The sequence below is a fragment of the Macaca mulatta genome, chromosome 7 (genome assembly GCF_049350105.2).
Source record: "Macaca mulatta isolate MMU2019108-1 chromosome 7, T2T-MMU8v2.0, whole genome shotgun sequence".
In the NCBI taxonomy this organism is placed as follows: Eukaryota; Metazoa; Chordata; class Mammalia; order Primates; family Cercopithecidae; genus Macaca; species Macaca mulatta.
In genome coordinates, this window is record NC_133412.1 from 45,607,861 (window position 1) to 45,635,367 (window position 27,507).

The 27,507-nt window shown below is 40.2% G+C and overlaps 1 protein-coding gene across 1 annotated transcript in view; it reads left to right on the forward strand.

The window, feature by feature from the left end:
- Nucleotides 1-745: 745 nt before the first annotated feature.
- PIAS1 (protein inhibitor of activated STAT 1) overlaps nucleotides 746-27,507 on the forward strand; it is a 136,262-nt gene continuing 109,500 nt past the window's right edge. Inside the window, 1 exon segment of the mRNA NM_001266301.2 lies at nucleotides 746-779. Within this exon segment, the coding sequence (NP_001253230.1) occupies nucleotides 756-779 (24 nt within the window). The 5' untranslated portion in view covers nucleotides 746-755.

The following is a 27,507-nucleotide window of genomic DNA, read 5'->3' on the forward strand; positions in this document are numbered from 1 at the left end:
CAGAAGGGCAGGGACTTTGATTCCCCAATGTATATTTAGCCGTTAGCACAAAGCCAACAGATAGTCACTAAATACATTTTTTTAAAACAAAAATGTTAATGAACACCTTCAAAATTTTGTCTTACGCCACCTCGCAAAAATTCTTGTTTGTGCAAGTCACTTTTCCTTTCTGAGCTTTCATTTCTGAATCTATACCCTGGGAATTATCTCTTCCTTGCCTACCTCACCGCGTTATCAAGAGGAGGATCTGAGCCAATAATGCTAGAAATGCTTCATTAAGGGCCCCTTAAATGTAACGGATTTCTATTTTTAGCCCACTGGTAGCCTCGCAAGTAGCAGGTGCTGAAAAAGCCTTGCTTATTAGGGGTTGGAGGACAGCATTGTTTCTGTGACCGTAGGCGTCGAAGCTATGCAGAAGCGTTCCACGGACCGCGGAGAGATGGGGCTCAGGCCAGCATCCCTCTCGCCCCTGCCCTTCCCGGGAGGCGCTGGCCGAGAGAGGATGGGGGGGCTGGGAAGCCGAGGGGGTAGTAACTGTCAAACCTCGCCGCTTGGCGCCATTATTTAAATAGAACGTGCCTGTCTCGCAGTTGTACGTGTCCGGGGCGGGGCTTCCAGCGCCCTAAGCGGGGCGGAGGCCAGAGGCGGGCTGGGAAGGTGGAGGGGCGGGCCGGGGCGGGGCCAGGCCGGCTAGAGGGGCGGGTCTAGCGGCGGCCCCCGGCGAGGTTCACTGCGCTTGCGCTGACAGACGCAAGATGGCGGACAGTGCGGAACTAAAGGTAAAGCGCAGCTCGAATTCACTTCTAATATTCGGCCGCGGAGACGGCGCCTCTGGTGCCTGGGGGGATGGGTCCGACCCTGGGGGGCCGCTCGGGCCTGACTCCACCCGGGCCTGGAGTTGTAGGGAGAGAGGCGCGCCCGGTCTCAGCAGAGGGGGCCCGCCTGCGGCGGGCCGCGGGCCCCGGGTGCCTCGGGGGCGCTGACGGGTCGTCCCCGGCGTGTTATTGTTGTGGGCGCCTCTGGCGGGGGTGGCGGGGGAAGAGATAGGGAGTCGGGAGGTAGGGGCTGCAGCTGTCTCCTGGGCTCGGCTTTTTCACCTTCTAGTTAGCCTCCCCGCCCCCCATGGGGAGCTGGGGCTGGGGGCAGGGTGCTCTTGTAGGGGGGATTGGGAAAGCTCCCCGTGGCCGCTTCCTCTTCCTCCTTTGCAGTCCCGGGCTCCTGTCAGGCGCTCTTCTCAGACCCCCGGGAACTTGGCTCCGGCCGCCCCGCCCCTCCGTGGATCCCTGTCGCCCCCGCCCCGGACTCGGCTCTCCCCGGCTGCTCGCTTTCAGGAAGCGCCTGGGGTGCCCCGCTTGAGGGAAGCGCGATCCCGGGGCGATAGGGTGGGGATCTGGGGGGAGAAGCTCTGGTAAAGTTTAGCGAGCCCCGGGCCGGCATTGGGGTTCGGCTGAGAGGTAGCGGGGGAGAGTCAGCCTGGGCGGGACGTTACTCTCTCTCTGATTCCGGGCAGCCGAGGGGAGAAACCCCCTCGAAGAGTGTGTCTTTGGAAGCAGTGTTGGGAGAGGGGGATGTAGCTACCTCTCTCCCTTCTCTTGCCTTGGCTGGTGTGGAGGGTGAGAGGAGCCTTTGGGGGTCTCTGCACACACCATGATGGCGATGCTGTAGCTGATGGAGGTGAATGGTTCGTGTTTATATCCCCCCATTGCCTTTTGTTTGTAGGGACATCTTGCTGGCCATGTTGATTTGAACGAAATTCTCCCCTCATGCTACTCTAACCCCCGATAAATAGAACGTTCCTCTTAACTGTACCAATTACTCACGCCTCACGAAATTAGATGAAAGGGTGCCCCCTTTTCCCCGCTTTTCTCCCACCCCAATCTTTACCTGATGATGGCTTCTTTACCGAAGCAGATATACCACTACACAAGCAGTTGGGGGAGGGGGGGTGGAACCCTTATGATTGGATTGTGACAAATGGGGCTCCGCTTGAATAATTTTGGTTTAGTAGCAGGCAGTTCTTAACTAACGCGTATTATTTCGAGGCTCTGAACGCGATCTTCTCTGTGGCTTCCTGTGTGTGTGAACCCAGCAGCTGGTTATGTCTCGACCCAGAGAACTGACATCTCTGTCAGAGTGGAGATTGGGATATACAATTGTAAATCTTTGGAGAGAGTCTTCTTTTTATAATTAATACAAATTATTTAATTTTTTTCTCCGTTATAATGAAACGACAACTTCTAGAACAACCAAATGCCAGATTTGATTCTGTAGAGTTTTTCCTGTGGAATATCCTCACCGAAAGATCTTTTCTCCTAATAACTTCACAATGTTTACACTCCAAGATTTATGTATTAAAGTATTGGCTTTGAGTGTCATTCATTTAAAATGTACTTATAATTACAACTTTATTTAAGGGAGAGCAGATTTAGAATGGATGGTTTTGGGTTTTCTCCAGTTTCAAACTATTGACTGAAATGAGAAAGCCTTAGGAATTTGAATATTTGGAGATAGTTAACCCTTGAAATAAAAAAAAAAGCACACAACTTTAAGACATGTTTTCTATGATTTTTCTCTTATGATAGAGTCATCATGTTGCTGTGATCTTTGCCTTCTAATATTTATTTTGTTAGGAGTTCTTTTGAATGATAGCTAATCAGTTGTTATACATGGACCATAGAATAAAGCCGAAAAGCTTGTGCAGACTATATTGTCACTCTTGATGCTGTCCAAAGAAACTAGTATGGAAAGCACATGCTGAGAGATTTCCTTCTTTGTTCTTTCTCATTTTAAGAAAGTGCCTTTGGGGATGGATTAGAACCCTGGTGTGAGTCTTGTTAGGTAAAGTTTCTCTTTACGAAAGTGAACCAGTATCAGATAAACACCAAACACTTGAAGAAATGTTATTTTTCTAAAATTAGTCTCGTTTTTTGCTCTCTCCCAAATCTACTTGAGTTTTTCCAGAGGAAGTTTTTTTTTTCTACTTTTATGTTCCTGTTGTATAATTTTTCAAATTATAATAACTGTTTTGACATGTTGGTATGTCATTGTGTGTGTCTGAGACTTTGAGGAGCTGTGTGATAAATTGCTTAGCTGGTGATAACTGCATTAAAAAAATTTGGTTAATACTTTATTGTGGTTAGATTTGCTGTTCTTTTTTTGGGGGGTGGAGGAGGTGATCTCAGGAACGCCTACCATAGTTATTTGAGAATGTGTTAAAAAAGAATGTGTATATATAATTTTCTGTGCAGTAAGGTTTGGCAGATACTCCTTTTGGAAATGATATTTTCGGAAGGCTTTTTGTTTGTGATTTTTTGGAGGTAAATATGCATTCCTAATATACGAAAAATCAGTAAGAAGAAAATCTAGTTTTTTTGAAATTTTAAATGGGAATAGAGTACTTCAACTGTGAAGCTTTGCATAACATTCAGTGACTTTTCATTATCTTAGGTTTCAGCCCCATACTTCATTTTGCTGTGTATTCATAATTATTTTCCTCATGGCTTTTTTAGTGAGTCCTTTTAAATCTATAAGAAATCTGCAAAGATCAGATGGGAAAACGGATAGATCTTTATCCCCTGTAGGAATTGCGCAAGCTGCAACACTTCAAGATATTGCCAATAAAAATTAGATTGTGAATCATACATATCAAAAGGAATTCTCTATGCACATTTGTTTATGAAAGGCTTAATTTTTCATTAGGGGAATACCCATAAATGACATTTTAAGAATGTGGAGGGTATTTTGTCATCTTTAGGAACTTAGAAGCAGGAGGGTGTGATGGCCAGATGATCTTGGTGGTTAATAAGCTGACAGCTTCATGCAGCTCCTCTTAAAGTACTTTTAAAAAAAATATGGTTTTTTTTTGGAGTAAAACTCAAACCAAATTATATTGCCATTTTAATTTACAGGAAGAAGAGTGGGAGAGAAGAAGCTCATCGTCATTTTAGTGGAGTAAATAATTAAATTAAATGGAAAGAGAAACCATAATTATAAAAGTTCCTATAAGTGTGTTAGTGAATTCTATTGTTCTTTTCTGCCTCTTTATTTTCAAGAAATAGCCACTTAATTTTGATCCTTACGCTGTAATTTGTCTGCTTTTATTTCAGATAGAGGCAAGTACGTCTGACAGTTTATTCATGGATTTGATTTGAATCTCTGTAACTTGCCTTTGTCAAGTGCCACATTTAGATGGCTTTTGTTTTATGTCATTATTTTTATGAACAGTATTTAAAAAACACTACAGTATAGTTTATAAAATACTACAGTATAGTTTCTAAGTATTTCATATGATTGTTTTGAAATACTGCCTTCTTTTTATCCACCGTTTTCTCCTGGGCGATTGCATTGTCTTTCTCTTCAAAGAGTCTCTTGTAATCCCTGTTGATTGCAGTAGTGCTTGAGTCCATAGCTGATTAACCTTGGGTTTCTCCTGGTGAACTCCATCAGCATGCTGCTCCAGGGTTCTTGCTGAGGCTTTTGAGTTTAGTATAATTTGTACCCTTTCTTGCTGGTAACCAGGGATAAGAAAATAAAGTGGCCAATGGTTGTAGTGGGAACTGGGAAAAAGTATCCAAGTCCCAGAAAAACTGGGTGTTTATGATGAGATGTAGCCTTTAAAAAACAATGACCAAAAACGGATTCATTACTTCATAGAGTTGGCTGTGGTGTTTTCTGAAGTATTTGACCCTGGCATGAAGCATCTTGCTTTTTTAATGTTTGAATAATAATATCTTATTTATATAGTACTTTGCAGTTCATAATATATTGCATTATCTCTTTTGATCTTTCCAGCAGTTCTTTGAGGTAGGAAAGGCGAGTGATAACTAAATCCTTTTTATAGATAGAGAAAGTGAGCCCAGAAAGGGTAAGTGACTATTGCAAGGTCATACAAATAAAAGTGGCAGGGACTTGAGCCTACGTCTTGTGTAGGCCTCCTTAAAGGTACTACAGCAGACCTGGAGTCCTCTAGGGTGCCCAGTTCACAAAAATTTCTACTTATGTTGTTGCTGATACTTTCCCTTTTGGGAAAGCTCTATGCTAGGGTATTTTTGGATATTCCTAGGGCATTTTGCAAGCTTCCTTTCAAAAAGTTTGGAGTTTGTTAGTTGGAATCATACACATTAATTTTTGTAAGTGTCATTTTGCTTGGGAAAATTTCAGAGAATCTGAAAAGTAAGCAGAAAAATAAACAGTACCTGTAACCCCAACACTCAGAAATATCATGGTTAACATCTGGGTATTTATGCATTTAGATTTTCTCTCTGTGAGCATATGTATATGTATATTCATCACAAAAAGATACAACACTATTTTTTATTTATAATCTGCTATTTTCATGTCTATCCAGATTAGTAAATACAGGGCTGTACGATCATTTGAAAGCTTACATTGTATTTTGTTCAAATAGTCCCTATCAGATTAGTCTACTTTTTTTTTTTGGTTTGTTATTTTGAGACGGAGTCTTGCTCTGTTGCCCAGGCTGGGGTGCAGTGGCATGATCTTGACTCACTGCAAGCTCCACCTGCCGGGTTCACACCATTCTCCTGCCTAAACCTCTGGAGTAGCTGGGACTATAGGCACCCGCCACTACACCCTGCTAATTTTTTTGTATTTTTTTAGTAGAGATGGGGTTTCACCGTGTTAGTCAGGATGGTCTCGATCTCCTGACCTTGTGATTCGTCCATCTCGGCCTCCCAAAGTGCTGGGATTACAGGCGTGAACCACCGTGCCAGGCTTAGATTATTCTACTTTTTTTGCAGTGTCTTTGCAGCCTTGTGCCAAAGTTTGCAGATGTTTTATTTTAACTAAATATATTGATATGACAGATCTTTTTTGTGCTTTAGAAAGCAGTGCAGGCTGGACACCGTGACTCACAGCTCATGCCTGTAATCCCAACACCTTGGGAGGCCAAGGCGGGTGGATCACGAGGTCAGGAGTTCAAGACCAGCCTGACCAACATAGTGAAACCCCATCTCTACTAAAAATACAAACAATTAACTGGGCATGGTGGCAGGCGCCTGTAATCTCAGCTACTCAGGAGGCTGAGGCAGGAGAATTGCTTGAACCTGGGAGACAGAGGTGGCAGCGAGATTGTGCCACTGGACTCCAGCCTGGGCGACAGTGTGAGATTCTGTCTCAAAAAAAAAAGAAAGCAATACAAATGTTTCTTTTATTTTTCTAGAGACAGGGGTCTCGCTGTGTTGCCCAGGCTGGTCTCAAACTACTGGCCTCAAGCAATGCTGCCTCGGCCTCCCAAAGTGTTGGGATTACAGGTGTGAGGCACTCTGCCACTGTGCTCAGCCTGCAAATGGTTTTTACAGGTGTGAGGCACTGTGCCACTGCGCCCACTCTGCAAGTTAGATAAAATGTTTTCAGAGAAATAAATTAGTCATTCTTGGTTTGTTCATTGTCATAGCTTTATTGTTTATGTTTCTGTAATGTGTGAGATAAGATTATTAAATGATGGCAGATACAGGTTTTACAAAATGTAAGCAAACATTACTTCGGCATCAGAATGTTTGATAAAGTATGAAACTGCTTGTGAAATAGTATTTTATAATCTATTCATACTATTCTATGAATAGTAGAATTTCAAGTATGCAAGTATGTTTGATTTTGGAAATTATATCACAGTGATCAAATATTGCAAGTTTTTGTACCTTATTTAGATGCTTATCAGTTTTTTTTGTTTGTTTGTTTTTTTGAGACGGAGTCTTGCTCTGTGGCCCAGGCTGGAGTGCAGTCACACAGTCTCAGCTCACTGCAAGCTCCGCCTCCCGTGTTCACGCCATTCTCCTCAGCCTCCTGAGTAGCTGGGATTACAGGCACCAGCTACCACGTCCAGCTAATTTTTTGTATTTTTAGTAGAGACGGGGTTTCACCGTGTTAGCCAGGATAGTCTCCATCTCCTGACTTCGTGATCCACCTGCCTCGGCCTCCCAAAGTGCTGGGATTACAGGTGTGAGCTACCACGCCTAGCCGATGCTTGTCAGTTTTTAACTGGCATTTTTTTTTTTTTTTTTGAGATGGAGTCGCACTCTGTCGCCCAGGCTGGAGTGCAATGGCGAGATCTTGGCTCACTGCGATCTCTGCTTCCTTTGTTCAAGTGATTCTCCTGCTTCAGCCTCCCGAGTAGCTGGGACTACAGGTGCCTGCCACCACTCCCGGCTAGTTTTTTGTATTTTTAGTAGAGACGAAGTTTCGCCGTGTTAGCCAGGATGGTCTCGATCTCCTGACCTCGTGATCCGCCCACCTCGGCCTCCCTAAGTGCTGGGATTACAGGCTTGAGCCACGGCGCCCGGCCTTAACTGGCATTTTAAAACTATATTGAATATTGCCAGGCATGGTAATCCCAGCACTTTGGGAGCCAAGGCGGGCGGATCACGAGGTCAGGAGTTCGAGACCAGCCTGACCAACATGGTGAAACCCTGTCACTACTAAAAATACAAAAATTAGCTGGGCATGGTGGTGCGCACCTGTAATCTCAGCTACTCAGGAGGCTGAGGCAGGAGAATTGCTTGAACCCGGGAGGTGGAGGTTGCAGAGAGCCGAGATCGTGCCCCTGTACTCCAGGTTGGGCGACAGAGTAAGACTCTGTCTCAAAAAAAAAAAAAAAAAATCCCCCAAAAACCAAACACTATACTGAACATTAATATAGAGAAAATGGAAATAAGACTTTGCTTTACTCATATTTTTAATCTCAAAACAAAGTGTTGCCATAGTATTAAATTGGGAGGTAACATTGTTTCAAGGATCTGCAACCTCTGCCTCCCAGGTTCAAGCAATTCTCCTGCCTCAGCCTCCCAAGTAGCTGGGATTATGGACAGGTGCCACCACGTCCAGCTAATTTTTGTATTTTTAGTAGAGACAGGGTTTCACCATGTTGGCCAGGTTGGTCTCAATCTCTTGACCTTGTGATCCACCTGCCTTGGCCTCCCAAGGTGCCGGGATTATAGGCGTGAGCCACTGCGCCTGGCCCAGGATCTGGTTTTAGAAAGTTAACATAGGCAATGAAAGCATTTTTATTTTTAGTAAAAACCTTTAGGAGTTAAACCGATTAGTAAATGCATATGTGAATTAACATGCTGTTTGTGCAACATCTGAAAAGTAGCGCATGTGGAAGGAACTTGAGGAAATTGATCGTACTCTAAATTTGATTCCTTAGAATTTGGTCTTCACCTAAATCTGCATTTATGTAACATTTTATCATTAGAATTTCTTTGAAATAGGCAGTAGAGACAATTTTTAAGTACTTAGTTGTCATTAACTATCAATTTCAGAAGTAGTACTAATTGCCACTGCACTTTTTGTTAGATGTTTGTGACTATACTTGCCCTTCCATGTTAAAAATTGTGCAACTCCTGTTACTTTTGATTCCCTGTACTCTTGGTTTCAGTAGTGTCACATGAAAAGATAATTCCCTAGAAACGTTCCTTCAGAGTTTTCTGGTAAATCTTCAGTCTTAGCTATGAACTTCTAAAATTCATCAAAATGAAGAAACCACCTTTTTTTTCAGCTTTTCCTTAGATCAAGCAGACAAAACAAACATTAAAATCCTTTGAACATTAATTAGTAATGGAGGTATCAGTAACTCTCACAGGACTGTTGTAAAATGTTCCTATTTTTGAAAACTTCATCTCTTTCTTACCTTTTCTGCTATTCAGTGCTTTCAGTTTCCCCCCTTTGGTTGCTGGGTTAATTTCACCAAAACACTCCTTTCATTCTGTCACTCCTATCTATAAAAACTTTGAATAGCTTTCCATCAAAAACTGGATAAAGTCTTAGTTCTAAGTCTAGTATTCAAGATTTTCTATAGTCTGACCCCAGTCCACTTTGTGTGTGTGTTTTGTCTCTTCAGCTATATAGCAAAAGCCCTTAACTTAAAGCCAGAGCTGTTCGTTTGCGTCTTTTTGTTGGCTTGTGTTCTGTTTGTACCCCCCTCCATTCTCCCATCCCTACTCTGTGGACACAGTAGGTGTTTTTAATATACATGTGTCAGATGAACAAATTATGTTCAAGATTTGTTTCTGTCAGAGAGTGGGGCCTGATGCTGTTGTTTGTAAGACAATCTAAATTGAAAATATTCTTAGGGTCGTATCTTCGCTGTTTTTTCTTGTTGCTGCTTAGATGAACTTGAATAACATTAAATCCAGAATAATTTATGAAGGACTGTTTTAGATTTACCTTTTACATTATTTTACGTTATAGAGATAATAAATGAATACAATTCTCATTGTAATAATCTAACCGTAAATAGGGTAAAAATGGAAAGACCTCATCATCTTCATTCTTAGAGGCAATCACTTTGGTGTATATCTGTGTATTCTTATTTGGGTGGGCAGGGGGAGGTAACAGCCTTATTGAGATAAAATCAACATATCCCATTACAGTTCACCTATTTAAAGTGCACAATCAGGTGGTTTTTGGTATATTCACAAAGTTGTGTAACCATTAACCACAATCAGTTCTAGAATATTTTTTCACCTCAAAAAGCAACTACATCCTTTTAGCATAATCTCCTTCCTAAACCTTACCTCACTCTTAGCCCTAGGCAACTGATAATCTATTTTCAGTCTCTGTAGACTTGCCTATTTTGGACATTTAATATAAATGGAATAAAAATATGTCGCTTTTTGTGTCTGGCCTTGTATTCTTTTTTTTCTCTGCATGGGCATTTAAATGTGTATGTCTGTATAATATTTTTAATTTATTGTGTGTGTGTATGTCTAGATGAGAACAAAACTAGACACAGAAGGAACTTAAGTGAATGTACATGTACATAAATATCTTTCCTAAAACCATAAGTGAGATCATACTATACATGACATCCTACAATTTGCTTTTTTTCACAATAAATAGTGAAGCTCTTTCCAGGACATGTCCAAACAATGAGATGGTTTCATTCTTTTTAACAGTGCATAATATTCCATATGTATGTTTATAGAGATTTACCGCTTGAATTTATCAATGTATATGGTTAAAAGTTCTTAAGAACTTGTTTTGATGGTTTTGCTATACACTACTGGGTTTTTTAAAAAGATAATTGCCACATTTAATGTAACCTCTATAGTATTAATGCTGGAGTTTCACTTAACAATAGGAATGAAAACATCACAGGTAAGGGTTGTATAGCTTGAGGAGAAATGGAATGCAGCGTCTTTATGCAGTTCTGGCAGTGCACAGCCAAAGCATTTCATTTTGTATTTGGGTTTCTGAATGTGAGCAAGCCTGTTTTTAAAAAAGCTCATGGCATAGTGCTTAAAATAGAACTTAACATGCTATCTTGTGCTTTATGGTGAATTTTAAGACTCTTTCTTGCAGTCATGCAAGTCTAATCTTAAAGATTGGAAAGATTTCAGAGTAAATATTTTTTCTCATATGTTAAAATCATCATTCTGGTCTATGGGCTTCTGTAAGTTACCCAAGAAGGGGACTGAAGAGGCACAAAACTGGCTCAGAAACTGGCTTATAGTAGATTCTCAGTAATTGTTATTTATTCAAGAATTATCACATTCTGTTATTTATTATATTTTTGGGTATCTGCTGTGTATGAGGTACTGGGTTATTGGTGATTTTAGTATATTATCACGTGTGTGTATATTTATTTAAATATTTCTGTTATAGTGGAATGTTTAGTAAAAATTATCTTTTTAAAAATTATACAAGTAATGCATCGGTTATTACAGAGGTTTTCAAAGTCTGTTTCTCAGGCCCCTGGTGGTTCCTGAAGTTTTTCTGGATGTTCTCCAGGTCAAAATGATTTTCCTTATAATAGTAAGGCATTATTTGCTGTGCTGACATTTGCAAAATCATTGGTGGGTAAAACCGCCAGCACCTTGGCACAAATTAAGGCAGTGGCACTAAATCGTGCTAGTAGCAGTGTTGTTCATCACTATGTACTTGGAATTAAAAAAACATGCCAGTTAAACTTTATGTCCTTGATGAAACAATAAAACTTACTAATTTTATTGTATCTCAGTCGTTGAGTACATTTTAAAATATATTTTGTATGATGAAATGAAAAGTACCTGTAAAACACTTTATTGAATATCAAATCTGATGGTTAACTCAGGGAAAAGAACTTCTGGAGTTGAGTTGTGAGCTTTTTAAATGGAATACCATTTTTACTTGAAAAAAATGGCTGGCAAAGTATGGTTATACAGACTTGGGTATTTGGCATACATTTTCATGAAAATAAACAAAGTGCGCCTGTCACTGCAAGGAAAACAACTGACAATATTTGTTACTAATGATAAAATTTAAGCTTTCAAGTGAAAATAGAACTTTGGAAGATGTATTTGCCACTGTGAGCTTGACAGTTTCCCAATACTTGACTTTTTTGATAAGATCAGTGTGATATTAATGAATGTGTTATGTTGAAGTTGCATAGTGAAATATGTCAACATTTGGAAGAACTGCGTAACTCAGTGAACTAATATTTTCCAAATAACCAATGCATGATATTACAAAATCATGCCTGGATGAAAAGATCCATTGGAAATGGAAGATAGACCAATGAATTTCAGTTTATCAGAGTGGGAAATATTCATTGATATGGTTTCAGATTCCTGCATTGCAGCAGCCTTTAAGAACCTGCCATTTGTTGAGTTTCAGTGAAGGATCAAAGAATATCAAAAGTTATCTGAAAAAGCTAGAGCATTTTAATAAAAATACTCTATTTTTTCCAAACTCTATAGAGCTTCATAAGGCTAGACTTCCTTTATATTCTTCAAAGTAATCTAATACACAGATTGAATGGGAAAGTAGATGTGAGAATCAGGATGTCTTTATTAAGCTAGATGTTAAAGAGATTTGCAAAAATGTAAAACTGTGATAGTCCTCTAATTTTTATTAAAAATATTTTTTAAATACAAGATGTATGTTAACAAGTAATGGATTAATTAATTTATTTATTTTTTGAGATGGGCTTTGCCATGTTGCCCAGGCTGGTCTTGAAGTTGGGGGCTCGAGTGATCGCCTGCCTCGGCCTCCCAAAGTGTTAGGATTACAGGCGTGAGACACCCTGCCCAGCTATTATTATTTTTTTAATGACAAATATTTTAAAGTTTTCTGCTTTAACTGCAAATACAGTAAATATTGATAGATGTAATCAACATAAAGTTTTTTTTTGGGGGGGCAGCGGTCCTCCACTTTCAAGAGTATAAAAGAGTCCCAAGAGCAAAAACTTTGAAAACTTGATCTTTTTTAAATTTAAAATTTACAGTACAGCAGTGCATAATTTAAAATGGGACGATCCCTTTCACCTTCTCCCTCGTGGTATTTTTTGTAACTTAAAAATAAGGCTGGGAGCAGTGGCTCACACCTGTAATCCCAGTGCTTTGGGAGGCCAAGGCAGGCAGAGTGATTGAGCTCAGGAGTTCCAGACCAGCCTGGACAACATGGCAAAACCACATCTCTATCAAAATACAAAAAATTAGCTGGGCATGTTGATGCACACCTGTGGTTCCAACTGCTTGGGAGGCTGAAGTGGGAGGATTGCTTGATCCTGGGAGATGGAGGTAGCAGTGAACTGAGATCCACTGCACTCTAACTAGGTGACAGAGTGAGACCCTGTCTCAAGAAAAAAAAAAGAAAAAGTTTACTTCTAGTGATCCTCTTAGAAGGCAGTTTGCTAAGCAGGGTTATTTAATTAGATCCTGTATCTCTCTAAGTAATGCTAAGCGGTAATAGCTTGCATTGCACTGAATGAATGTGCTTGAAGTACTTTTTTTTTTTTTTTTTTTTGGATGCAGGGTCTCACTCTCTTGCTCAGGCTGGAGTGCAGTGGTATTATTATGGCTCACTACAGCCTCGAACTCCTGGGCTCAAGTGAGCCTTCCACCTCAGCCTCCTGAGTAGCTAGGACTTCAGGTGCATGCCACCATGCTCAGCTGACTAAAAACTTTTTTTTTTTTAATAGAGATGGGGTCTTGCCATGTTGCCCAGGCTGCTCTCAAACTCTCAGAATCACGTGATCCTTATGCCTCAGCCTCCCAAAAGTGTTAGAATTCAAGGTGTTGAGCCACCGCACCTGGCTTGAAGTACTTTTAATCAGTAATGGTGTGGGAAATATATATAACTTTTTATTTTTTCAAGGTTATGTTTTTTGGTTTTTTCTTTTTTTTTTTTTTGAGATGGAGTCTCACTCTGTTGCCCAGGCCAGATGATCTCGGCTCACCACAAACTCCGCCTCCTGCATTCAAGCAATTCTCCTGCTTCAGCCTCCCGAGTAGCTGGGATTACAGATGCTCACCACTGTGCTCAGCTAATATTTGTGTTTTTAGTAGAGACGGGGTTTCACCATGTTGGCCAGGCTGGTCTTGAACTGTTGACCTCAGGTCATCCACCCGCCTCAGACTTCCAAAGTTCTGGGATTACAGGTGTGAGCCACCATGCCCGGCCTGATTGCTTTTTCTGTAGTAAAATACAAGAATCACATGAATAAATGAAAAATTCCCTAACTTAATGTTAGCCAATAATTTCCTCTCCAGCAGAGCTTAGCTCTTACCAAATATATATGATTGATTTGCATTCTGCCTATTTTGTTTTTTTCCTTTCCCTTTTGTGGGATAAACATGAAACAGGACCTAGAAATTGTAAGACTCTGAATGCTTTTCAGTTTCTTTCTGCATTTCTTTAGAGTGGTGTGTGAAAAACTCCAGCCTCTGTTCCTTAAACATCTTTCCCCAGGGTGTCAGAGTAAGACTGGAAAAGGAATATTTTTGTTCCAGAAGTTACTCTAATATGTGATTTCAAAATCAGGTAGCATCTTAAAGGTTAAAGACCTTTAAAAAAAGTATAGTATTTTGTGTCTAATTGAATCATGATCAGGGAAAAGAACATGAATTTTAGAATTGCCATTAGTCTTCACCTCTGAATTTAGATAGTCCCAGGAATAAGATTAATGGTCTTTTAAGTGTGAGTAGGTCTAGGTCTGTCCATTTGTTCCAGAGAGGAATTTTATAATCTCTTGTTGAGGCTACTTAACCTGGCTGATAATGTTTGGGGAACAAGGCAGGAGAAGGGTGTCCCACTTATGAGTATGCAGACTTTGCTTAATCTCCGCATGTTTAGACTTGTGTCTCACCATTGATTTTAGCTCCCTGCTGGTCTGAGTCTGGAGCCTCTCTGGTTCAGTTGTTCCAGTAAGCCTCTGGGTGACATTTCTCCATAGCAGAAAGTGGAGAGGAAAGTTTTGGAGACCTGAAAATATGTATAGGGTGGACGTGGTGGCTCACACCTGTAGTGCCAGCACTTTGGGAGGCTGAGGTGCGCAGATTGCTTGAGTGCAGGAGTTTGAGACCAGCCTGAGCGATACGGCGAAAACCTGTCTCTACAAAAAAATATAAAAATTAGCTGGCTGAGGCACGTGCCTGTGGCCCAGCTACTCGGGAGGCTGAGGTGGGAAGATCGCTTGAGCCAGGAGGTTGAGGTTGAGGCTCTAGTGAGCTGTGATTGTGCCACTGTACTCCAGCCTGAAGGACAGAGCGTGGCAAATATACATGCTCATAGATTCCAGTAATTACATCTGATGATGTTTGTAGAAGAAGGGACTTAAGTTAATTACCCCAGTGATCTACACGGGCTTAAGTCTTTTTTTTTTGCGACTGAGTTTGCACTCCTGTCACCCAGGTTGGAGTACAATGGCGCAATCTTGGCTCACTGCAACCTCTGCCTCCTGGGTTCAAGTGATTCGCCACCCTCAGCCTCCCAAGTAGCTGGGATTACAGGCGTCTGCCACCATGCTTGGCCAATTTTTGTATTTTTAGTAGAGAAGGGGTTTTGCCATGTTGGCCAGGCTGGTTTAGAACTCATGACCTCAGGTGATCTGCCCACCTCAGCCTCCCAAAGTGCTGGGATTACAGGTATGAGCCACCGCCTCTCACCTGGGTTAAGTCTTGAAAAGTGCTCAGGTTTGTATGTGTCCATGCTGTCATCCACGAAGAAGTTGAATCATCAGAGTTATGAGAAAAGTCCAGCTTTTTGGCAGAATCATAGACCATTAAATTCTGTATTACACTTTAAATGTTTTTGTCCTTTTTTTTTTTTTTTTTGAGGTGGAGTCTTGCTCTGTCACCCAGGCTGGAGTGCGGTGGCACAATCTCGGCTCACTGCAACCTCCACCTCCTGGGTTCAAGCCATTTTGCTGACTCAGCTGCCCAAGTAGCTGGGATTACAGGCGCACACCACTGTGCCCAGCTAATTTTTGTATTTTTAGTAGAAATGGGGTTTCACCATGTTGGCCAGGCTGGTCTGGAACTCCTGACCTCATGATCTGCCCACCGCAGCCTCCCAGAGTGCTGGGATTACAGGCGTGGGCCACTGCACCCGGCCTTGTCCATTATTTTTATGGATACATTTTACAAACTCTCAGTAAAACGTAAAAATAGTTACTCCTTTACTGGCCTATAAGTATTCTTTGCAGCTATAGGTATTCTCTGCTAAATCTTGCAAACAAATAAGCATTCTCCCCTCCTCTCCCCTCCTCCTTCCTTTTGCCTGTTTGGCCTTTGGTATCACATTTACTTAAAGCAAGGTTCTTATCCAGTCATTCCATCAATAAAAGTGAGTGCTGATTTATGTGCCAAATCAGCTGCGTTAAATGCTCACACGTCATTTGGGAATGAAATAGTTTTTGCTTTTGTGAAATTACATTCTAGTACTCCTGTAAGTATATGAAAAATAGTTTGGTTCTCTTGTACCTTTTCATATTTGAATTTTTATAGAGAACAGATGTTTTATATAATTAGCAAAAACTTTATTTTGGGAAATGTTTTCTTGAATATGAAATAACAGTGTTAAATGCATTGTTAAAGTTTAATAGTCATTTGTTTTAAACATGCTTCCTAAAGGTAGTTTTTGAAGGAAGGAGATGTGGGAGGAGCAAAGAAAAGATATGAAAGAGTTATTGTAGGAAGTTTGATTGCTGACTCACTGGAAAGTTATTGAGATGCCTGTGCCCATTGAGATTGACAACTGTGGATGTAAAATAACATCCATCTGCATGAGTGCATGCATTCTTTTCTCCTACAAAGTGGGAACTACATGGAGGGACAAGGGAATTTTGCAAAGGAATGTTTGGGGCCAATGAATAGGGCATGACAGCATCAGTGAATTAGACATCTTTATGAAATTGAATTCTTGCAGTGAAGCAAGTAAGAAAAGGAGGTTGTAGTTGGAAAATGGAATGTTCAAATTAGTGATTTTGAAGGTGGTGCAGGTTCTGCTGGAAAAGGTCTAGGATGTGGCCCATGGAGTGGGTAGCTGAGGGGGAAAGTAATGATGAGGAGTTAAGTTGGAGCCTGTATGGCCAAGGCAGGTACTAAAACTTTACCTCAGTGAATGACAGGATGACCTAGAAGATGGGCTGTCCAGTACTATAGCCACTAGTTCTGTGTGGATATTGAGAACTTGAAATGTGGTTAGTCCTAATTAAGATCTGCTGTAAGTGTAAAACGTACTGGATTTCGAAGACATAGTATGAAATAAATAATGGAAAATATCTCATTAATAATTGATATTGATTGTATGTTGAAATAATATTTTAGGCTTATTGGATTAAGTAAATAAATATCATTAAAATTAATTTTACCTACTTGTAAGTTTTTGAAATAGAAATGTGGTCTCACTATGTTGGCCAGGCTGGTCTTGAGCTCCTGGGCTCAAGTGATCGTCCTATCTCAGCCTCTGAAAGTATTAGGATTACGGGTGTGAGCCACCATGCCTGGCCTTTTTACTTTTTAAAATGTGGCTAGTAGCACGTTTAAAATTACGTATGTGTCTCAACATTTGCAGCCGACATCGTATTTCCTTTGGACAGCACTTTTCTAGAGATATTACTGCCCATAAGTAGAATGGGGATTAGGTGGGAGGACAATTGTAGGGGTCTGTAGAACCCAGTGTCAGAATCCTTTGGGAGAGGGAGTAGACGTTGAGGCTTATTTTTCATTGAGTTCCTGGTGCTTTCTCTTCTGCTGTTCTTTGTGCTTGGAATTAATGACCTTCTTTTCACCCCCGCCCCCCACCCCTGCCTCCCTCCACGGAGTGGCTAACCTCAGGGAGTTTGCTTCATTCCTGTTTTCTTTTTCTTTTTTTTTTTTTTTTTTTGATGGAGTCTCACTCTGTCGCCCAGGCTAGAGTGCAGTGGCATGATCTTGACTCACTGCAACATTTGCCCCCCAGGTTTAAGCAGTTCTCTGCCTCAGCCTCCTGAGTAGCTGGGATTACAGGCGTGTGCCACCACACCTGGCTAATTTTTTGTATTTTTAGCAGAGATGGGGTTTCACCATCTTGGCCAGGCTGGTCTTGAACTCCTGACCTTGTGATCTACCTGCCTTGGCCTCCCAAAGTGCTGGGATTACAGGCATGAGCCATTGCGCCCGGCCAGCTTCATTGTTTTGAGGAGAATAATGATAAATGATAATAGAAAGCAATACCAACAAAACAACCATGTAAATCTAAGTAGTTAACAATGTATTCATAAGAGGAAGAGGTCACTTCTGGCTAAGCTTATTTCAAACTGGGCCTTAGAAGAGTTTTGGAAGTTGGTGGCCAGGCACAGTGGCTCACACCTATAACCCCAGCACTTTGGGAAGCTGAGGTGGGGCGGAACACTTGAGGCCTGGAGTTCGAGACCAGCTTGGCCAACTCTACAAAAAACAAAAATTAGCCATGGGGAGCAATGTGAATCTGTAGTCGCAGCTACTTGGGAGGCTGAGTTGGGAGGGCTGCTTGAGCCTGGGAGGTCAAGGCTGCAGTGAGCCATGATCATGCTACTGCATTCCAACCTAGGTGACAGAGTGAGACCCTGTCTTTAATAAAAGAAAATTTAAAAAGGGGATTTTAAAGGTAGTAAAGGATTACTGGGATATTTTTTGAAGCAGGGGGAACAGCATGAGCAAAGGTAATGAGGAGAGAAAACACTGAGGTATGTTTGCAGAACAGCTACTAGGTCCACATGTGGATATCTGTGTAAAAGAGTTATGGGAAGTTGGGGCCAGATTGTTACGAGAATTTTCCACTTTGAAACTATGTGAGTCTGAAACTGTGTTGAATGCTATAAAGCAAAGGGACAGAATTCTGTAAGAACATTAACCAGGAAACCTGACTGAGTTAGTGTACTCAAAGAAGACTTCCCTGTTTCTGAATCATCTGAACTACAGACTTCCTCCACATTCAAGTCTTTTCAAATCTTCTTAATGTTATGCCTTCCTTTCCTTCTTGGTTGTTACCATCAATATTTCAGACTCTTGTAGTGTCAATTTGGTATTCATAAAACAGCCTCTAAATTGGTCTATCTTACATCCCCTTTCAAATTATTTACTCTTCATTTAGATTGATTTTTTTATATGTCTGTTTCCTCCCTTTAACATTTTCTGCAGTTGAAAGTGTTTTTATAACTTCTTATTCTTTGTAGGATTAAGTATAAACTTCAGTTTAGCCCTTAAAACTAAAACATTATTGTTTGAACACTAATTGCTGAGTTTGGATGCCAGTATGCTCAGTAGGCACTGGGCACATTTATATAATGTCCTTATTTGTGAGAGGTTACATGTATAATTTCTAATAGGTTTGCATTACCAATATGGTTTGTAATAATTAACAGGTGCCAAACCGTTGTTCCTCATATTTATTGACGATGAACAAGACAGTCTCTATAGACAGAGCATATATTTTGGATCAAGAATTGACAAGTAAACAGGGCCTTTCTACATATGGCATGAGAGTGGTAAACTGAGTTAAAGAGGAGAGCACATAAAAGGGTAAATTTTTTTAATGTTAGTAGTGGATTAAGGAAAATATCCCAAAGGTTGTGACATCAGAGTTGAGAACTGAATGAGTTGGAGTTAGCTAGTAAAAGGCTGGGATGGGAGAGGGGAGGAGAAGAGCTTCCTGGAAGATGGAGAGTTGGTTAAAAGATTGATTACGGTTGTCATGCTAAGGAGTTGAGACCTCTGAGTGCAGTAGGTGATCATGGAAAAGTTTAAGCACAAGTGTGACATCATTAGATTTATATTTTAGAATGATCACTGGCAATAGTGAGGAGAATGACTTGGAGAGGATAATATTGGAGGCAGGGAGAAAAGTTAAGAGTCTCTTGCAGACTCTGAATTAGAGTGGTAATAGGGACTAAGACATTTTAAGGTGTTAAGATTGACAGGACTTAGTAAATAGATTGGATGTGAACAAGAAGATGGTGTAGCAGCTTCTGGCATTGATGGGTGATTAGGTGGATGGAAGGTTTGGAGAGAGTTGATGTGTTAGGTTTGAGTATGTTGAGTTGATGACTCCTGGGACATAAAGGAGAGGTGTTTAGTAGATATGGATTTGGAGTTTAGGAGACCGAAGTTAGGCTGGAAATAAAGATTTGGATATTGTTAATTTAGAGATGGCGTTTTGAAGTTACGAGTGAATGAGATCACTCAGGAAGACAGCTGAATGAAAGCAGGATTGCTTTAGACTTAGGATTCAGTGATACTGTTTCTCTTCTGTCATAGAGTTTATCTCTACTTTTTTTTTCCTTTTTTAAAAAATAAATTAATTTTTTTAATTTTAATTTTTATTTTTAGACAGGGTCATGCTCTTTCACCCAGGCTAGAGGCTTGATCTGCTGGGCTCGAGCCATCCTCCCACCTCAGCCTCCTGAGTAGCCTCCCAAAGTGCTGGGATTACAGGAAGTAAAGTAACTTTTATTTTTAACTTTTAAGAACATTGACTGCATTGAGTAGTTGGAGAAGTACTCTGGAATTTGATTAGGTATATGTTCAAGGAATGGTATTAAGAATGAGTTTTCAGTAATTGTTCTTTTTGACTGATTATGATAAACTCATATTTTATTTCACTTTCTAATGTCCACAAAAGATAGAAGACTTTTTCTAAAAAAACCATAACCACAGATCATTTCTTCTTTTGGCTAGTTTATGAATTGTCCTTTAGACATGGACAGTTAAACTTTTTTTTCTTTTTGACAGAGTAAGTTGTAGATAGCTAAACTTTGTTTTTCTATTTTTGTGCATTTTAAAAAAATTGGTTCTTATCTGTAACTTTACTATTCTTTTTTTTTTTTTTCTTTTTGCTTTTTTGGTTAATGTTCTGGATATGTTAAAATGGATGCTAAAAAGTATAGTCTGGGTTTTTGGCCTCAGAGTTTTGTGAGTAGCTCATTTTCCTTCTCTTCCATAAATTTCAGGAAGAATGTGTAATATTTTTTCATGGGCCTCACCTTTAATAGGTATTTTTATGCACATTAATGGAATTTTTGAAAGAAAATAAAAACATTTTCTTTCTTTCTTTTTGTTTTTTTGTTTTTTTTTTGAGGCAGAGTCTCTGTTTCCCCCAGGCTGGAGTGAAGTGGAGTGAAGCTCACTGCAACCTCTGCGCCCACCCAGCCCCCCGCCCCCCGCCCCGGGTTTGAGCAATTCTCCTGCCTCAGCCTCCTGAGTAGCTGGAATTACAGGTGCCCACCACCACACCCGGCCAATTTTTGTATTTTTAGTAGAGACGGGGTTTCACCGTGTTGGCCAGGCTGGTCTCGACCTCCTGACCTAAGGCGATCTGCCCACCTCGGCTTCCCAAAGTGCTGGGATTATAGGCGTGAGCCACCGTGCCCAGCCAAAACATTTTTTTAAACTTGCTTTTGCTACTGTAGTAACTTTGTAAATGTTACTTTAAATCATAAAACTTAAATTTTAATCATAATAATCTGTTCTGAAGATAATGATCATAATGATCTCTAAGTTTTATGGAAAGTTAGCAGTTTTACTTTACATAGACTAAAGGATGCTTTTGTTGTAAAATTGTTTCTCTTATCTATAACTAGTAGAATAATTAAGTGAAAGTGTTCCATTCTGTGTAGAAAAGAAAGGGTTGCTATCATTAATAGGCTTCTGATGGAATTTTAAAAAATATTTAGGCAAGCTGTCATTGCAAGACTTGAATAACTTTTTGCTGTAACCTATTTTTTTTTTTAAGATGACGGAGTTTTTCTCTGTCGTGCAGGCTGGAGTGCAGTGATGCGATCTCTGCTCACTACAACCTCGGCCCCCCGGTGTTCAAGTTATTTTCCTGCTTCAGTCTCCTGAGTAGCTGGGATTACAGGTGCCCACCACCATGCCTGGTTAATTTTTATGTTTTTAGTGGAGACAGGGTTTCACCATGTTGGCCGGACTGGTCTTGAACTCCTGGCCTCAGGTGATCTGCCTGCCGTGGCCTCCCAAAGTATTGAGATTACAGGTGTGAGCCACCGTGCCTGGCCACCTAGGACTTTTAGAACCTTTGTGTACATCTTTTTAAAAACTTGTTTCTGTCTAAAACTTATCAGTCAGGACTGAAATATGATAACCTTAATTTTCTTGTGCCCTCTGGAAGATGTTTATTTTTACCTTAAGATAGGGGAATCAGGCTGGGTGCGATGGCTCACACCTGTAATCCCAGCACTTTGGGAGACCGAGGTGGGTGGATCATGAGGTCAGGAGATTGAGACCATCCTGGCTAACACAGTGCAACCCTGTCTCTACTAAAAATACAAAAAATTAGCTGAGCGTGGTGACATGCACCTGTAGTCCCAGCTACTTGGGAGGCTGAGGCAGGAGAATCGCTTGAACCCAGGAGGCACAGGTTGCTGAGATCGTGCCATTGCACTCCAGCCTGGGCGACAGAGTGAGACTCTGTCTCATAAAAACAAAGAACAACAACAAAAAAGACTGGGGAATCCTAGGAGAAAAGAGCATCCTAGGAGAAAAGGGAATCCTTAAGAAAAGAGACATCTTAATCGCAAATATTGAATAATCTTATTTGTAGCCTTAAATTTTATTGTTACTTGGAGGAGAATCTCTTATGATATGCTCAGGGCCCTAGAGAGTTGACATTGTCATATTCCAAGTTCTTAAGGATGACTTGGGTGAATATTTAAGGTCACAATTCTCACATTTTATATATGGCACAGAACTGGAAAGGGTGTATTAAGATGATGAAGAGGAATTCATATCATCTGTTGGGCACTTACTTGGTGTCATTAACTATACTTGCATAGGGGATATGGAAATAAGTATTTATCCTTGAAAAACTCAAAGTCTATGAGAGGACATAAACTGGAAAATCAATGATATACCGCATTTTGTGATAATTGTACGATAGAGGGGTATAGGAAACAGTTTTTCAAAAGGGATTTGAAAGGCTGGAATGAAGAGCTGAAAAATATGAAGTTTAGTGGCATGAAACGTTAAGTTCTACTTTTAAATTAACAAAAATTGTATTCGAGGATAAGGTGGTTTGACTTTATACTGTAGCCGTTTATGTGAAAAAGATAGAGTAACGGTTTTAGTTAACATAAGCAACAGGATGATGTGGATGCAGCCCCCTCCCTGCTGAAACGAAAGAATAACACATATCATACATCCCCTCTTGTCCAAATAAAACAAACCTAAAATGTGAATGACTTTTTAGGTTATATTGGTAAAAATATGTTCATATTAGGAGGGATAGTAATACTGCTGTGTTTGGGACTAGTCACACCATATCTAGATTATTTCATTCACTTCTGAGTACTATGAACTGCAGAATGCTTGAGAAGGATCAGGAGTGGGAAGGGGTCTAGCTAGTTGAAGGAAAGGAGTCCTTTTAACACATTTTAAGCATTTTAAGAGTCGATTCTGATATACCAAGAGAACGAAATTTTAGAACCATTGGTCAGACTTTAAAGGGAACTTTCAATTCCTGCCCCAATTTCACTAATGGGGCAGCTTTTAAAGGTTGTGAACTCTTAGAAGTGTTATAGCAGAGGCTGGGGGACCATCAGTCAAGAAAGTTGGAGTAAAACTTCATATATTAGATGGAGTTTTAGACACGAAGAAGATCTTTAAATTCATTTATGATACTCTGTTACTGTTATTTCCAAAAACATTTTCATACTATCTGATAGTGTCTCTAGTTGTTATTACTGTGTAGCATTGTGTGACGGTTGGCATTTGCCTTTTGAGTCTGAGCTCCATCCACTACTTGCTAGCTCTGTTACCATCAGTAGGTTACAACTGTTACTCTGAAATAGTTCTGTACCATCCCTCTAGGACTTTTCCTTAATCTCTGTTCTAGGACCCAGACTGAAGCTGTAATTTAGACTGTTTAGTTTAGAGGATGCATTCTTCTCACTTTTTGTTTTGTTAATACATGTTTCTTCTTTTAGGCTTTTCAGCTTTCTCTCAGATAGGGTATACTGTTTCTTTCATTGCCTTTTGTTTTATCTGAAACTTAGATCATCTAATTGCAAATGCAGTGTTTTGTTTGTTTTGGTAAGGGGACAGTTAGGAAAGAATAATCATCTTTTAGAATTTAATAGACTTAAAACTTCTTAAAGCCCTACTTAGTATTTTTAAATTCTAGATTTTATTTGAAAAGTGAATGATATTGTTCTCATGATCAAGTACAGTCTAATTTTTAAAAGACCTACCTGTTTGTAGAATATTGAACATGGCCTGTAGTGTCTCTTTGCAGTATTTCTTGGTCCTGTCTCCTATATTTCCACTGCACAGTTCCTTCTTACCTTACATGTAGATAAATCCTGCTCGTTGCCGTATCTTTTAGCTAGAAGGTTTATTTCTTAGTTTTTTTCTTATTTCAGCCATCCTATTGGTGGTTACTTCAGTAACTTCCTTAAGCACTATTTCAGTTACATCTTTACTGCCTCTAAAATATGCATGTATTCCACTGCCTGCTCACATTATACTGTATGAATTCCTTGACTGTCATTTAGTGCCCCCGTCACCCATTTCCTGTCCCTCAGTTTAACATATACTCAGTATATGTCTCAGTTTAACATATACTCAGCCCTGGCTGAGCTTGTGATAAGACGTTGTATTAGTTAGTTGTGAGCTCTGGAGTCAGGTCAGATTTGAGCCCTATCTCCATCACGTATTCACTGTGTGATTTTAGATGTAATGTCAGTTTTCTTATCTATACAGTGAGAAAAATAATACTCTGTCTTGTGGGTTCATGTGAGGATTAAATAAGATAATCATGCTTATTAGTATGTTACTGGTACATTATAAGTATTTAATATATATTATGTTTTGTCATTTTTACTCTGTCAACTCATGTAAATGACACTAAAAGTTATGGTTGAAAACATTGCTAATATAGAAAGATTTCACTAACTATATGGATTGTATTTCTTCAACTATAGAAGAGTAGAAGAATGAGAAGAAAATTTCATTTAATACAGTTACAATGTTGAATTCTGAAATTTTAAGGAACCCTGAGAACTTCTAGTTAATCCCTCATTTTTTTTTTTTTTTTTTTGAAGTGAGAGAGCAGAACCTGTAAGATTGTAATTTGGTAAATTAGTGGCCATGAATCCAAATTCTGTATATGCCAGTACCATTATATTGTATTGTACATTTACTCAGCATATTTTAGGTATTCAGTAACCTTTGAGAATTGAATTAATATGATGATTACGCGTGTTTCTGAAGACTAGTTTATTTCTATGTATTCGTTGTTCCTTTCTTCTCTTCCTATGCATACTCATTTAGGGCCTGTGCATGGATCCAAAAAGCATTTATTGAACATCTGTGTTCAGAGCAGCCTTTTTCTTAAATAAGAGCCATATTTTCCCACCTCTGCGTAAGAAGTTTGGCAATGTGTTAGGAATTTACACTCTAAATTTTAAAATTAAACTAAGTCCTTAAAAATTTTTTTTCCTTTTTTCTTTTTGAGACAGTGTCTCACTCTGTTGCCTAGACTGGAGTTCAGTGGTGTGATCACAGCTTACCACAGCCTCGAACTCCTGGGCTCAAGGGATCCTGCTGCTTCAGCCTCCTGAATTGCTGGGTCTGTAGGTGTGTGCCACCAATGGGCCTGGCTAATTTTTTTTTTTTTTTTTTTTTTTTTTAAGTACAGATGAGGTCTTGCTGTGTTGCCCAGGCTAGTCTCAAACTCCTGGGCTCAAGTGATCCTCCTGCCTCAGCCTCCCACAGTGCTAGGATTACAGGTGTGAGCCACCACACCTGGCCTAAACTTTTTCTTTTTAGGAAAAATATTATACTCCAATGTTACAATGTTCTGAGTTGGATTTATTTTTATTTTTATTTTTTTTTTTGAGACGGAGTCTCACGCTGTTGCCCAGGCTGGAGTGCAGTGGCGCGATCTCGGCTCACGGCAAGCTCCGCCTCCCGGGTTCCCGCCATTCTCCTGCCTCAGCCTCCTGAGTAGCTGGGACTACAGGCGCCCGCCACTGCGCCCGGCTAATTTTTTGTGTTTTTAGTAGAGACGGGGTTTCACTGTGGTCTCGATCTCCTGACCTTGTGATCCGCCCGCCTCGGCCTCCCAAAGTGCTGGGATTACAGGCTTGAGCCACCGCGCCCGGCTATTTTTTGAGGCGGAGTTTTGCTCTTGTTGCCCAGGCTGGAATACAGTGGTGCGATCTCAGCTCACTGCAACCTCCACCTCCTGGGCTCAAGCGATTCTCCTGCCTCAGCCTCCCAAGTAGCTGGTATTAACAGGCATTTGCCACCATGCCCGGCTAATTTTGTATTTTTAGTAGAGAGAGGGTTTCACTATGTTGCTCAGACTGGTCTTGAACTCCTGACTTCAAGTGATCTGCCCGCCTTGGCCTCCCAAAGTGCTGGGATTACAGACGTGGGCCTGTATTTTTTAATGTTTTTGTCGTCGTCGTTGTTGTTCAGGTTATCGTCCAGAAGGAACTTTTTTAAGGATAAAAGTTTCGTGAAATGTGGTAGTACGTAAATAAGGATGATGTTTAAATTATCTAACAAAAATTGAAGCCATGGTGCACCATTTCAACGGTGTTTATACTTTGTTTAAAGGAGAATGGAATCTCTATTTATGTATAATTGCAATATTTTGTCACTTTGTGGGACCTCAGTGCAGCCAATAAGATGGACCTGGAGAGGTGGAAGATAACTAGAGGAGTAGGCACTACCGGTCATTTTCCAGTTATCTTATGCTGTGAAATAAATAAAAGATGAGAAATTAGGTGAAACAAGATTATGGAGAAGTATGTAACCAACCTGATTTGCTGCTTTGAATAGAAACTGTCTAACTAGGTTTTCTGCTTGAATGAGGCGTTGTTGACAGATTGCTAATAGCTGCTTATTAAGAATTTCTAATGAGGAGATTTAGTAGTCATCCAAAAGTGAGCCCCATTAAATGAAGAATCTGAAAATAATAAAATACTTTTGTTGTGTGCAAGATTTAATGTGTGCAGTTATAGAATTTGTGATTATTCATTTGCTTTTGTGGATAAAAGGCAAAAGTATAAATGAAATATTATGACATTATTAAATGCCTATTTTGTCTGTCTTCAGAATTCATTCTGGTTTACAATTCATTATAAATTGATACCAGATAAAGACTCATAATATAGAGTCTGCTTTATGACTAATCCCGTAAACCACTGCAGTGGGATGTGTGAACAAGAGTAATTATGTTGTTCAACAAGAAATACCTAATTCTTATCCACAGTGTAGACATAACCTTCAATAATGGAAGGTCACAGCTAATGATACAATAAAACCAGCACTTTCTGTTCAGTTGCAAAAGCCTGTTTGCTTTTTAACATTTTTTGAGTATTATTATATTTATCTTTCTCAAAACATGGCCCCTGCCTCTGTGTAGTTGGGACAGAGTTTGCATACATATGTATGTATGTTTTTGCAAAGTTTTACATATCTGAAAAAGGGATTGAGTAAAATATTATTGTCTTGAATGGTGAGGACTTCCCATTCCCCACTACTCTGCCCTTAGAACACTAGAAGCCAGCCTTATACTGCCAAAGCAGGAGATTGGATTGTTCCTCTCTGTCAAAAGTGATCAGACAAAAGGAAGCAAAGGGAATCCAAACAAAATAGCCAGGTTATTGCTCAGTTATTCTAGATGAAGTACCCTGGTCTGCTCACTCACATAGATTTTCCAATCATCTTTTTAGTATCTTACTCTTTTTTTTTTTTTTTTTTTTTTTTTTTTTTTTGAGACGGAGTCTCGCTCTGTCGCCCAGGCTAGAGTGCAGTGGTCGGATCTCAGCTCACTGCAAGCTCCGCCTCCCAGGTTTACGCCATTCTCCTGCCTCAGCCTCCCGAGTAGCTGGGATTACAGGCGCCCGCCACCTCGCCCGGCTAGTTTTTTGTATTTTTTAGTAGAGACGGGGTTTCACCGGGTTAGCCAGGATGGTCTCGATCTCCTGACCTTGTGATCCACCCGTCTCGGCCTCCCAAAGTGCTGGAATTACAGGCTTGAGCCACCGCGCCCGGCCGTATCTTACTCTTAAATATGTATGCACAGCCCAGGATTGCTTCTCATTTAAGGAAAGCTTCCGGCATGAAAGACAGAGACCAATGTAGGGAGAAGAAGAAAACAACATCAACACCCAATTTATATTCTCAAAAAAGAAAAATAACAAAATGTAGAGGAAAAAGAAAAGAGAAATATACAGAAAATTAAGAGTTCATGGAAATTAAAAATTTAATATAAGTGTTAGGAGATAAAATTGAGGAAAAT